The sequence below is a fragment of the Taudactylus pleione genome, unplaced genomic scaffold (assembly GCF_031769625.1).
Source record: "Taudactylus pleione unplaced genomic scaffold, aTauple2 ptg001060l, whole genome shotgun sequence".
Taxonomy (NCBI): Eukaryota; Metazoa; Chordata; class Amphibia; order Anura; family Myobatrachidae; genus Taudactylus; species Taudactylus pleione.
The window spans coordinates 2,843,323-2,857,516 of record NW_028285461.1 but is presented as its reverse complement, the minus strand read 5'-3'; the positions used below and the strand labels follow the sequence as shown (position 1 = coordinate 2,857,516).

The 14,194-nt window shown below is 45.3% G+C and overlaps 1 protein-coding gene across 2 annotated transcripts in view; it reads left to right on the top strand.

Moving 5' to 3' along the window:
• Nucleotides 1-13,153, top strand: part of CREB3L1 (cAMP responsive element binding protein 3 like 1) — a 92,921-nt gene extending 79,768 nt beyond the window's left edge. Inside the window, exons 10-12 of one of the 2 annotated variants that reach the window (XM_088461471.1) lie at nt 6,855-6,981; nt 8,591-8,807; nt 12,523-12,627. In XM_088461471.1, the coding sequence (XP_088317597.1) occupies nt 6,855-6,981; nt 8,591-8,807; nt 12,523-12,547 (369 nt within the window). In that variant the 3' untranslated portion in view covers nt 12,548-12,627. Of the gene's footprint in view, nt 1-6,854; nt 6,982-8,590; nt 8,808-12,522 lie in introns of both variants that reach the window. The other variant, XM_088461472.1, reaches the window with a different exon arrangement.
• The last annotated feature ends 1,041 nt before the right edge of the window (nt 13,154-14,194 follow it).

Here is a 14,194-nt window from a genome sequence, read left to right as displayed (position 1 = left end):
TGAGCCTTCTGTAGTGTGTGTGATGCTGACTGAGCCTTTTGTAGTGTGTGTGTGATGCTGTTTGAGCCTTCTGTAGTGTGTGTGATGCTGACTGAGCCTTCTGTAGTGTGTGTGATGCTGACTGAGCCTTTTGTAGTGTGTGTGATGATGATTGAGCCTTCTGTAGTGTGTGTGATGCTGATTGAGCCTTCTGTAGTGTGTGTGATGCTGATTGAGCCTTTTGTAGTGTGTGTGATGCTGACTGAGCCTTTTGTAGTGTGTGTGATGATGATTGAGCCTTCTGTAGTGTGTGTGATGCTGATTGAGCCTTTTGTAGTGTGTGTGATGCTGATTGAGCCTTCTGTAGTGTGTGATACTGATTGAGCCTTCTGTAGTGTGTGATACTGATTGAGCCTTCTGTAGTGTGTGTGATACTGATTGAGCCTTCTGTAGTGTGTGTGATGCTGACTGAGCCTTCTGTAGTGTGTGTGATGCTGACTGAGCCTTCTGTAGTGTGTGTGATGCTGACTGAGCCTTCTGTAGTGTGTGTGATGCTGACTGAGCCTTCTGTAGTGTGTGTGATGCTGACTGAGCATTCTGTAGTGTGTGTTATGCTGATTGAGCCTTCTGTAGTGTGTGTGATGCTGATTGAGCCTTCTGTAGTGTGTGTGATGCTGATTGAGCCTTCTGTAGTGTGTGTGATGATGAGTGAGCCTTCTGTAGTGTGTGTGATGCTGACTAAGCCTTCTGTAGTGTGTGATACTGATTGAGCCATCTGTAGTGTGTGTGATGATGATTGAGCCTTCTGTAGTGTGTGTGATGCTGATTGAGCCTTCTGTAGTGTGTGTGATGCTGATTGAGCCTTCTGTAGTGTGTGTGATGCTGATTGAGCCTTCTGTAGTGTGTGTGATGATGAGTGAGCCTTCTGTAGTGTGTGTGATGATGACTGAGCCTTCTGTAGTGTGTGATACTGATTGAGCCATCTGTAGTGTGTGTGATGATGATTGAGCCTTCTGTAGTGTGTGTGATGCTGATTGAGCCTTCTGTAGTGTGTGTGATGCTGATTGAGCATTCTGTGGTGTGTGTGATGCTGGATTGAGCCTTCTGTAGTGTGTGTGATGCTGATTGAGCCTTCTGTAGTGTGTGTGATGCTGACTGAGCCTTCTGTAGTGTGTGAAGCTGACTGAGCCTTCTGTAGTGTGTATGATGCTGACTGAGCCTTCTGTAGTGTGTATGATGCTGATTGAGCCTTCTGTAGTGTGTGTGATGATGATTGAGCCTTCTGTAGTGTGTGTGATGATGATTGAGCCTTCTGTAGTGTGTGTGATGATGATTGAGCCTTCTGTAGTGTGTGTGATGCTTATTGAGCCTTCTGTAGTGTGTGATGCTGATTGAGCCTTCTGTAGTGTGTGTGATGCTGACTGAGCCTTCTGTAGTGTGTGATGCTGATTGAGCCTTCTGTAGTGTGTGTGATGCTGACTGAGCCTTCTGTAGTGTGTGTGATGCTGACTGAGCCTTCTGTAGTGTGTGTGATGCTGACTTAGCCTTCTGTAGTGTGTGTGATGCTGACTGAGCTTTCTGTACTGTGTGTGATGCTGATCGAGCCTTCTGTAGTGTGTGTGATGCTGATTGAGCCTTCTGTAGTGTGTGTGATGATGATTGAGCCTTCTGTAGTGTGTGTGATGCTGATTGAGCCTTCTGTAGTTTGTGTGATGCTGATTGAGCCTTCTGTAGTGTGTGTGATGCTGATTGAGCCTTCTGTAGTTTGTGTGATGCTGATTGAGCCTTCTGTAGTGTGTGTGATGCTGATTGAGCCTTCTGTAGTGTGTGTGATACTGATTGAGCCTTCTGTAGTGTGTGTGATGCTGATTGAGCCTTCTGTAGTGTGTGTGATGCTGATTGAGCCTTCTGTAGTGTGTGATACTGATTGAGCCTTCTGTAGTGTGTGTGATGCTGATTGAGCCTTCTGTAGTGTGTGTGAAGCTGAATAAGCATTCTGTAGTGTGTGTGATACTGATTGAGCATTCTGTAGTGTGTGTGATACTGATTGAGCCTTCTGTAGTGTGTGTGATACTGATTGAGACTTCTGTGGTGTGTGAGACAAAGTAATTCTGTGGGTGTAACTAAGCGTTTCATTGTGTTTTTTAACGAGCATTCTGGGGTGTGTGTGACACTAACTGAGCCTTATCCTGTATGTGTGCACCACTAACTAAGCTTTATCCTGTATATGTGCACCACTAACTAAGCCTTCTCCTGTATGCATACACCACTAACTAACCTTATCCTGTATGTATGCACCACTAAATAAGCCTTCTCCTGTATGCATACACCACTAACTAAGCCTTATCCTGTATGTGTGCACCACTAACTAAGCCTTATACTGTATGTGTGCACCACGAACTAAGCCTTATCCTGTATGTGTGCACCACTAACTAAGCCTTCCCCTGTGTGTCTATCACTGGTTGCAACTTCCCCAGTGTGTCTATCACTGGCTGAGCCTTCCCCTGTGTGTCTATTACTGGATGAGCCTTCCCTTGTGTGTCTATCACTGGCTGAGCCTTCCCTTGTGTGTCTATCACTGGCTGAGCCTTCGCCTGTGTGTCTATCACTGGCTGAAACTTCCCTTGTGTGTCTTATCACTGGCTGAGCCTTCGTCTGTGTGTCTATCACTGGCTGAGACTTCTCTTGTGTGTCTATCACTGGCTGCACCTTCCCCTGTATGTCTATCACTGGCTGAGCCTTCCCTTGTGTTTCTATCTATGGCTGATCCTTCCCCTGTGTATCTATCACTGGCTGAGCCATCCCTTGTGTGCCTTTCACTGGCTGAGCCTGCCCTTGTGTCTCTATCATGGGCTGAGCCTTCCCCTGTGTGTCTATCACTGGATGAGCCTTCCCCTGTGTGCCTATTACTGGCTGACCCTTCCCTTGTGTCTCTATCACGGGCTGAGCATTCCCCTGTGTGTCTTATCACTGGATGAGCCTTCCCCTGTGTGTCTATCACTGGCTGAGCCTTCCCTTGTGTGTCTGTCACTGGATGAGCCTTCCCCTGTGTGCCTATCACTGGCTGAGCCCTCCCTTGTGTGTCTATAACTGACTCAGCCTTCCCTTGTGTGTCTATCACTGGCTGAGCCCTCCCTTGTGTGTCTATAACTAGCTCAGCCTTCCCTTGTGTGTCTATCACTGGCTGAGCCTTCCCTTGTGTGTCTATCACTGGCTGAGCCTTCCCCTTTGTGTCTATCACAGGCTGAGCCTTCCCTTGTGTTTCTATCTATGGCTGACCCTTCCCCTGTGTATCTATCACTGGATGAGCCTTCCCCTGTGTGCCTATCACTGGCTGAGCCTTCCCTTGTGTCTCTATCACGGGCTGAGCCTTCCCCTGTGCGTCTTATCACTGGATGAGCCTTCCCTTGTGTGTCTGTCACTGGCTGAGCCTTCCCCTGTGTGCCTATCACTGGCTGAGCCCTCCCTTGTGTGTCTATAACTGGCTCAGCCTTCCCTTGTGTGTCTATCACTGGCTGAGCCCTCCCTTGTGTGTCTATAACTAGCTCAGCCTTCCCTTGTGTATCTATCACTGGCTGAGCCTTCCCTTGTGTCTCTATCACAGGCTGAGCCTTCCCTTGTGTCTTTATCACAGGCTGAGCCTTCCCCTGTGTGTCTATCACTGGCTGAGCCTTCCCTTGTGTCTCTATCACAGGCTGAGCCTTCCCTTGTGTCTCTATCACAGGCTGAGCCTTCCACCGTGTGCCTATCACTGGCTGACCCCTCCCTTGTGTGTCTATCACATTCTCAGCCTTCTCTGAAATATGTACTACTGATTGAAAAGTGTGCTTAGTTTACAATACTGTGCCTGAGCAATATGTTTACTTTAATCTTAGAGTGTGTTTAGCCTAAATACCTCTGATCAACTTGCTTCCCAATCATCTCTATGTCTATGAGACCTTAATCTCTGGCTTTGTATTCTGTCCTGGAACCATAAACTTTGGCCTGTCCCTACTGGGTTTTTTTGCCTCATCACTCAGCTGTTGTCTCTCTGGTGTCGGCTTCTGTCTAGTGGTGACACCTGTGAGGGGTAAAGTAATACAAATTCCATCGTATCCTAGAGTATTTCTCTTGTGTGCGTCCTTATTAAAGTTATTGCTCATGAGACATGTTGACAACCACAAGTAATGCAGAAGGCCATGACAGTATATCGATCACCAACCGAGACTTTGCTGAGTCGTGTCTGATAGAACCAAAAGCACTACAGGGCTTGTGGCAGCGAGACCCTACCGCAGGGTCTCGTCGCAAGCCCGATGGTCACGATGGTCTTGACCATCGCGACCATCATTTTGGCCGCTCGCTATAGCTGTGGGTGGTCACCCACAGCTATGCGAGCGGCCAGGAGGCTGCTCCAAAAAGGAGCAGGGACAGCCCTGATTCAGAGTGAGCACTCTGTCAGAGCGTCCAGCTCTGAATCAGGGCCAGAGCCTTTTCTGAAGCATTCAGCAATTTGACCAGACAGCATAACAATTTTAGACTATTTACTGCATATGGGCAGAAGACGAGCCGCAATAGGGACTGGTGGGAAATCCGGTCAGCCGATAAGTATGATTCACCAGTGTCCAGCTCTTAGCCAATTATTATTATCATTATCCTTTATTTTTAAGGTGCCACAAAGTTTCAGCAGCACCTTAAGGTGCCTACACACTTGGCGATGTGCTCATGATCAAACATTGTGTCCGATTTCCCCTTGAACTCTCCCCGGCAGCTCCCCGGCAGTCGTGGGCACGATTTTGTGTTAAAAACTGTCAAATGTGACAAACGATCTATCGTGCATCCTAACTATTCCAGTGTATCGTGACTGAGATTGTCAGATCTGCCATACAGCACGGCAGATCTAAAGAAGCGATGTACGACCTGCGGGGACGCGCATCGTGATCGTGAGTGGACACTCACAAATTTGGGCATATTTTACACGATTTGACATCACAATTTGTTGCAATCGGGCAAATCGTGTAAAATATCATCTAGTGTGTAGGCACCTTAACTCTCTCTGCATCCCATGTCATCCAGCTCCAGTGCCGAGATCAGTCCACATAGTCGCCACCAGTTAATGGCCAATAAGGACACAGATTTGGTCGCTTGCTCTCAAATTTGCCTGTACATTGGAAGCTGCCAACACAATTGTGTGTATGTATGTGTACCACAATTAGGCCCCCATTTACTAATGAGTTTTATCACCAAAACGAGTGATAAATGTCAGTGTGTAGGATAAATGGTGCTCCAGCCAATCAGCTCCCAACTGTCATTTTTCTAACAGTTGACAGTTGGGAGCTGATTGGCTGGAGTACCATTATCATACGCAGTGAAATTTATCATTCGTTTTGGTGATAAAACTCGTTAGTAAATGAGGCCCTTAGATTATAACTCTAAGGCCCGTATTCAATTTGAGCCGAGCCGCGATAGTCTTTCGGCTCCCGGACTTTTTCGCCTACATCGCATGTTTTGCAGGCGGAAAAGTATCGCCCGCGTATCGCCGTATTAAATTTTAAAGTACGCGAAAATGGGACCCAGCGAAACTTAAACAAGCGGAAAGTACTGTCAGATTTGGGAAAATCAGCCTGACACCCCCCCAAAAGATGCTCTGACATGGGGGTTAGCTATGGTACCCCCCGATTTGGCTTGCTGAAGGTATTTGGTGTTTTTAAACGTGCTCAATAGCTGCTCAATAGCGTTTTTGTATAAGTGGTGAAGAATAGTATGTGGGGGGGGGGTTTGCAGAAAATAACTTATCCCAGCAAATTTTGGGTACTTGAAAATGGGGGTCAGCATATTTTAAAGTTGCTAAAGTGAAGTTGAAAATATCATGAAAAATCCACCTGCCGCAAACACCTGCAATGAAAAAAAACACTTGGGGCATACTTGGGGACCCCCCTTGAGTCAAGTTTGCTGGTTTTTAACTTTGTCCCCCAACATTTTTTTTTTTTTGCCCCCAAATTCAAAGTGACTTTTTGGGGTGTCCTTAAGTGTTTTTTAAAAAAATGTTTACACAGTTTACCTTTGGGGGACTGTCTAGAGGCTGCACGGGGGTCCCTGCAACGTTGCACCCCAAAACCCCAATTCTACACTTTTTTCTGCTTGCTATTCATAGGCAAATATTTTTCGCCTATTACATTGCATTGACTTTCCTCCTAGGCGGAAATTCTTCCAATTGAATACAGAGTAAAATCAAAACAGGCGAAAATGACGTAGTCGGCGAAAAGTTTTCGCCAAAACACACGAAAACGGCTTTTCGCTTCAAATTGAATACGGGCCTATATGACTTAAATGTGGTAAAAATGTGGTTTTCCACTACAAATATTGATTTTACTTAGTCACATTTCTTAAAAATAATAGTATTTTGTGGGGTGGGGGGCAAGGATAAGGGATACTTCCACGTGACTCCCATTTGCTGTATATATCAGGGGCCTGTATCAGCTACCTCCATAACAGAGCAGATGAATGGTAACAAATTTAAGCCGCCTTCAGATCTTGCTAATTACGGAGAAAGATGAGCAGCGCTGCGGGTGACCGGCGGACGTCTGCAATATGACGTGACCATGCTATATGGAGCAGAAGATCCTAGTCCTCGGGGAGGTTTCCCCTCCAAAGTACTATTACCAGGAAGGAAGTTTTAGTCAACTTCTTAAATAAAGTGGCAAATTATTTTAAAGAACATTACGTTGTGTGTTACATTAATCAACGTAACCAATCCTTACCTTGTCTCCATGCACCACTGGCTAAGCCTTCTCCTATAATTTTGTTATACAGATAATAACGTAGGAAATCTCCTTTCTGCATGACTACCAAACTAATATATGCAACTTGACTCGCTGATGTCTTTCTCCTCTCTGCAGGTTGTGGTTCTGTGCTTTATTCTTGCCTTTGGGTCCATTATTCCATCCTTCCCAGAGTTCTCTTCGGGGACTCAGACCGTGAAATCAGCCCCTCTCTTGGCACCTGACCTGTATACCCTCAGCCAGAGTAAGACACTGACATGACCAATTCTTCCTAGGCTTATGGGCTGACCATCACCTGACGACTAGAGCATGAGACATTCTGCTTACTTTGGACTACAATAGATTGTTATTAACATCATTATTAACGTTTATCCATATGGCGACAATGGACATTCATGGCACTTTACAATTAGGGACATTCATAGTTTTGAATCAAGGCTGGGCATTAATAGACGGACAAAGCGGTAAGAGGGCCCTGCTCGTTTACAATCTGTAGGATGGAAATTGTCCAAAAACAATCGTTACACCAAACCTGGTCATTGAAATTGACTGGAAAGTTGTTAAGACATATCTGACATGTCTGAACGATGAACGATTTTTTCCCCGATGGTCAGATAACGATATCTGACATCTGATGTGTTTGCAGTCAGATTTGGATGATTCCATTCATTTTAGTGCCGTCAAAAATCGTTCATAGTTCAAATCGTTCAAATAGTTGGTCAAATCGTTCATCAAATCGTTCAGATCATTCAAATCGTTCATCTGACACATCTGACAAATCTGACCGTGTGTATGCTCCATTAATAATAATAAATGGTTTTCTAATGTCACAAACCACGAAAGAAAATCACATCCCACGCCGTATAATAAGTACTAAATACGTTATTCAAGAATGAAGGGCCTCTTGGTCCGTGGCTTCCAATTCCCGTTGTTAATTTACGCAAATCACTGATGAAATAAATATCCGTTCCAGAGTGATGCATGGAAAAGAAGCCTTGCGTCCTGCACTGGTATTCAGAAGGCCAACTCTCAGCCAATTACTGGGACATAATGGGGTATATTTAGGAAGCGGCGGCTTTGACTTTAAAATTTAAAGCGGCACTAATTTTAAGTGCAAAGCATGCTGGACTTTGCATTTGATACGAGAGTGTTGCTTTAAATTTGAAGGTCAAACCCGCCGAGAAGCTCTTCATAAATAGCGTGTTAGAGAGATTTATCTAGTTGCTGACTATCAATGTCCTGCCAGAATTTACTGTACTCTGACAGAGTGTGGTGAAGCGTGACATGACAATACTGACATACCAACCTCAACGTTATATCATGCTACCGCTGGCTCCGAACGATGCTGCCGAACTCGTTCATTCATTCAGACAAGTTAATTAAAGTGTGAGGCACACGTCGGGGGCTTTACTATTTACATTACTGTTGTTATGCATTACTTGTGGGAAAGTGTACTTTTTTTTTTTTCCATTTATGGATTATTCTCCCTAAGTGATGCTTAGAAAATTGATATTTGTTCTAAATTGCCACCAAAAGAAATCCCTAAATATCCAGTGGGACACAATATAAAACTTTGGTTAGACAAAGATATACTGATTTCCCTGTTAAACTGATGCATCGCAAATGCTGAAGGGGTAGATGTATCAAGCAGTGTGAAATGTGGACAAGTGGAGACGTTGCTGATACCAACCAATCAGCTTTGAGTTAGCATTTATCAAGTCCATGCCTTAAAATGATAGGTAGAATCTGATTGGTTGCTATGGACAATAGAGAGAAGACAAATCACAAAATGTGGTCTATTTTGATTCTCCTTCTGAAATACCATATCCATTTAATGTGCATTGATTTTACAGTCCGCTCCCGAAACCTGCTGTCCTACGACGAAGGGGACGGGGCTTCAGAAGAGGGTCTCACCACAGACTTGGGAGTCCATAGAAGGACAAGTTGGGCCACTGACCCAGGAACTCTCCACAAGCATCTCGAGAACACGGCTCATGAAAGGGACAAATACCTTGGAGAAACAGACCGGGAGAACCGGACAGATGGAGGATTCACAAGGCAAGAAGAGGGGTGAGTGTCACTAAGGCTGTGAACTGTCTTAATTTACCTTGGGATGAAATTGGGTCACATCTTGACCGTCCTTAAGCTATCTACACAATTTTAGTTGGTCAACTTGACCAACCACTGTAGCCGGGTACACTCTAGACGATGTCTAGTGTGCCCAACATCTTCCACGATAGGACCCGGCGGGGGAGCCGGCATCGACAAGTGCATACACACTTGCCGATGCCGGCAGCGATGGAACGACGGCGGGGGCCATGCTGCATTGGCAGCATGGCCCTCTCTAACGATATCCCCCATCGGACCTACATGCAGGGCCAACGGAGGATGTAGCTGACGACAAGCAGAAGAACATGTCGTCTTGCGACATAGTGGGTACACACTAGACGATGTGCCCGATATGTTTCTCCGATCCTCCGGATCAAACGACGTATTGTCCAGTGTGTACCCAGCTTTAGACCCTGTGGATTGGTAGCGAGATGGTTCAGCGGTTATGCCAAATGGATTCCAGCTTGGAATGGACAGCACTACTGATTAGCCCCTGTCAGTTCACATGGAAATAAAACTCTAGTAGAAATGTAATTCAATCGTTATCCATTCATCTGCCGAAAGTACAGTATACAGTGGTGCTTGAAAGTTTGGGAACCCTTCAGAATTGTCTATATTTCTGATGAAATTCGGCCTAAAACTACCTCATATCTTCACACAAGTCCTAAAAGTAGACAAAGAGAACCAAATCAAATAAATGAGACAAGAAAATTAGACATGCTCATTTTTTATTAAGGAAAATGATCCAATATCACATATCTGTGAGTGGCAATTGTATGTGAACCTTTGCTTTCAGTATCTGGTTTGACCCCCTTGTGCAGCAATAACTGCTTCTAAACGTTTCCGATAATTGTTGATTAGTCCTGAACATTGGCTTGGAGGAATTTTACCTAATCCGTACAAAACAGCTTCAACTCTGTTATGTTGGTGGGTTTCCTCCCATGAACTGCTCGCTTCAGGTCTTTCCACAACATTTCCATTGAATTAAGGTCAGGACTTTGACATGGCCATTCCAAAACTTCAAATTTATTCTTCTTTAACCATTCTTTGGTCAAATGACTTGTGTGCTTTGGGTCGTTGTCTTGCTGCATGACCAACGTTCTCTTGAGATGCAGCTCATGGACAGATGACCTGACATTTTCCTTTAGAATATTGTGGTATAATTCAGAAGTAATTGTCTCATCACTGATGGCAAGTCGTCCTGGGCCAGATGCAGCAAAACAGGCCCAAACCATGAAACCACCACCACCACCGTGTTTCACAGATGGTATGAGGTTTTTATGCTGGAATGCAGTGTTCTCCTTTCTTCAAACATAACGCTTCTCATTTAAACCAAAAAGCTCTATTTTGGACTCATCTGTCCACAAAACATTGTTCCAATAGTCTTCTGGCTTGTCCAGGTGATCTTTAGCAAACTGCAGACGGGCAGCAATGTTCCTTTTGGAGAGCAGCGGCTTTCTCCTTGCAATCCTGCTATGCATACCTTTGTTGTTCAGTGTCCTCCTAATGGTGCACTCATGAACATTAATATTAGCTAATGTGAGAGAGGCCTTCAATTGCTTTGAGGTTACCATTGGTTCCTTTGTGACCTTGCAAACTATTGGTGTGATCTTTGTTGGTCGACCACTCCTGGGGAGGGTAATAATGGTCTGGAATTTCCTCCATTTTACACAATCTGTCTTACTGTTGATTGGTGGTTCAGCTCACAGAATGGCGGCCTCACTATGGGAAGATGACCGATACATGTTATTATTTCATTATTAATATTATTACCATTTATTTATATAAGGCCACTGATTCTGCAGCGCTATACAGAGAATATTAGCCACTTGCATCAGTCCCTGCCCCACTGGAGCTTACAGTGTAAAGGTGCATATCAACTACACCACAGGTTCTCAAACTCGGTCCTCAGGACCCCAACCAGTGCATGTTTTCCAGGTCTCCTCAAAAAATCACAAGTGAAATAATTATCTCCACCTGTGAATCTTTCAATATGTGTCAGTGAGTAATGAGTACACTTGTGCACCTGCTGGGTGACCTGGAAAATGTGACCTGTGTGGGGTCCTGAGGACCGAGTTTGAGAACCACTGCACTACACGATAAAAGAACGATAACGACATTGTTATCGTTCAATCGTTCCTTTATATTGTGCAGTGGATAATGGCCCTCATTCAGAGGCGCTTGCAAAATGCGAGCAGTCGCTCTGAATGAGGGCGACCGCTTTGTTTTTGAAGTGCGGCCTTCTGGTCGCTAGCTAAGCTTTTTTACCACCCACAGCTTTTTTACCACCCGACTAGGTTGATGGTCGCGATGGTAAAGACCATCGCGACCATTGGGGCTTGCGACGAGACCCTAAGGTTGGGTCTCAGCAACCGCAAGGCCCAGGGAGCTTCCTGCTCTGATCGAGCAGGAAGCTCTCCACCGACATCACTGCTGATGTCAGTGCGGCTGCTCACAAAACGGCAAGCGTTCCTTAAGGAACGCCTCCGTTTGTGAAACCACCCCCCCGCCACGCCTACAACACGGGGCGAGCTGTCGATCAACATCGACAGCCGCCCCTTTGGTAGCGAGCTCCGGAGCGAGATAATTTCTCGCTCCGGGGCTTGCGCATGCGCAGTGCAACCGCTGTGCGTGCGCAGGGCCTAAACATCGACCCGCTTGCGAGCGAGTCTGAATGAGGTCTAATGTGCCCACACTGATCGATATGTCGTTCGTGCAGGCACCCACCCTCATCCCCGAACATGCACAACCTAACGATCTCGTCAGGTTGACCTGCATGTTCAAGTGATGACAGATGCCGACAACGACCAATGGGAGCGCGCATCGCCGGTCATTGCCGGCATAATTACTGCAGGATTAATGAACGATTGAACGACATTTTAATCGATTAGTGGATATACGCCTTAAGGGACAGATGAGAGGACAGGTGGATATACGCCTTCTGGAGAGGACAGGTGGAGAAGTTTCCCATAGCAGCCAATCAGATCCTAGCTAACATTTTATAGACTGTACTAGGTAAATGATAGCTAGCTGCTGATTAGTTGCTATGGACAACTTCTCCACCTGTTCTCTTTAGAAGGGAGGCAACTGGAGTACCCAGTGGAAACACACACAAGCGAAATGGAGAACATACAAACTCCACACAGACAGGGCCCTGGTTGGTGATCGAATTCATGACCCCAGTGCTGTGATGTAGCAATACTAACCACAGTGCCACTCTACTGACCACAAGTATATTGAGAGACCACACAGAGTTATAGCCCGTGCCAACAATAGTGGCAGGCCTGTAACTTATATAAACTCAATGTAAACTATCTTCTGGAATTATTTTATAACAATAATGCTCCTCTTATTAGCAAACAGTCCTAACAAAAATATGTTTGGTAATGAAGTGGTCCACTAGGCTTAGAAGCTAAGGAGTATGTTTACTAAAGGGCGGGTTTATAGAGTGGAGATGTTGCCCATAACAACCAATGAGATTCTACTTAACATTCATCTAGCACCTTCTCGGAGACAATTGTTAGAATCTGATTGGTTGCTATGGGAAACATCTCCACTTCTAAAAACCAGCACTTTAGTAAATACACCCCTATGTATATTTCCAGCTGTAGATGTGCGAGGACGTGTATTCTTCTATGATGAGCTCACAACTGACCGTGACCTTTCTTCTTCACAGGGACAGAGGCTCAGAGTTCTTGTAGGGCCGGGGGCAAAGGGAGAGGGATCGAAGCTGAGCACTATACATGGGGGAGCAAGAGAAAAAAGATGCTGGGATATCTGGAATCAGAGACTAAGGAATTATGGTGATCTCATTGTCAACACAGACCAGCAACCCCGACACGTTTGGGCCTGCGGATTCACGGCGTCCGGTTAATGTGCGCAGAGACTTGGTGATCAATACTGCCATGCTTGTCCACAAGTGCCTTAGAAGAGACTGAATACAGCTTCTATACACCGAGCAGTATATGTGTGTTCCATCTTCCTGCCTGAGATGTTTCATTGTAAGAGGTCCCAGCAATTCCTCATGATGCCAATCAATGACATGTAACTTTCAAGGGCAGCCAAACACCCGGCTCTGCCAGTTGTCTTTCAAAACTGGAACCCTCTCTCAGTCCCTGCCCCCTCGCCCCAAAGATTTCTGTCCCTGTACAGATCGCACTTGGATTCCTGGAGAAGATTGTTAGTTAGCGCAAGCTTTGTACGCACGGGAGGCTCCCGAAACAGATTTATACGTATGCTTCTTCTTCTCATCTCCGCTCTGTGCCTGCTTCAGTCAAGCAAAATAATAATAATAAAAAAAAAACAATAGCATCAGCAGTACGTCTCCTGTGTGAGTCACTGGATGTAAGGGGCACAGTGGGAGCATGAAAGAGGTCAAATCGAAAGACAAAAGGGACTAAGTGACATACAGAAGTGTAATAGGAAAGAGAAAGCAAACAGGGAAAATAAAGAGCAATAATGAAGAACAGTAAGAGGACAGGTTATCTCGAGTTTTAGGCTGCGTAATGCACGTAACAGATTAGCAAAGCCTAACTGGAGAAGGCAGGGGATACACAGGGCCAGATATGGTGAATCAGCCTGGTGAGCAGAACATGGCTTCTCCAGGATGCAAGGAGTTAATGAGTCAGCTGCAGATGTTCCCAGATATGGAAAAGTCAGTGAGCAGTGACTCCAGTAATTCCTAATCGTCCTTCCTGCTGCTGACAGATCACATTCACCTAATGAGATCAGGCATTGCATCCGAGACTGCCTTTCCCGGCACTCGTATGCCCCAAACTAAAAGCTCTTTGGCCACTTCTATGCCATTTCCTGGAACTCAGAGCCCCAATATACTATGAGCTGTCAGTGTAGTCACCAACACACTATTACCTTAAAGTGTGATCACCGACACAGTATTACCAGCAAGTGTGATCACCAACACTACTATTACCTGATAGTGTGATCTCCAACACACCTATTACCCAATAGTGTGATCTCCAACACTACTATTACCTGATACTGTGATTTCCAACACTACTATTACCTGATATTGTGATCTCCAACACTACTATTACCCGATAGTGTGATCTCCAACACTACTATTACCTGATATTGTGATCTCCAACACTACTATTACCTGATAGTGTGATCTCCAACACAGTATTACCTGCAAGTGTGATCACCAACACTACTATTACCTGATAGTGTGATCTCCAACACAGTATTACCTGATAGTGTGATCTCCAACACTACTATTACCCGATAGTGTGATCTCCAACACAGTATTACCTGCAAGTGTGATCACCAACACTACTATTACCTGATAGTGTGATCTCCAACACTATTATTACCTGATAGTGTGATCTCCA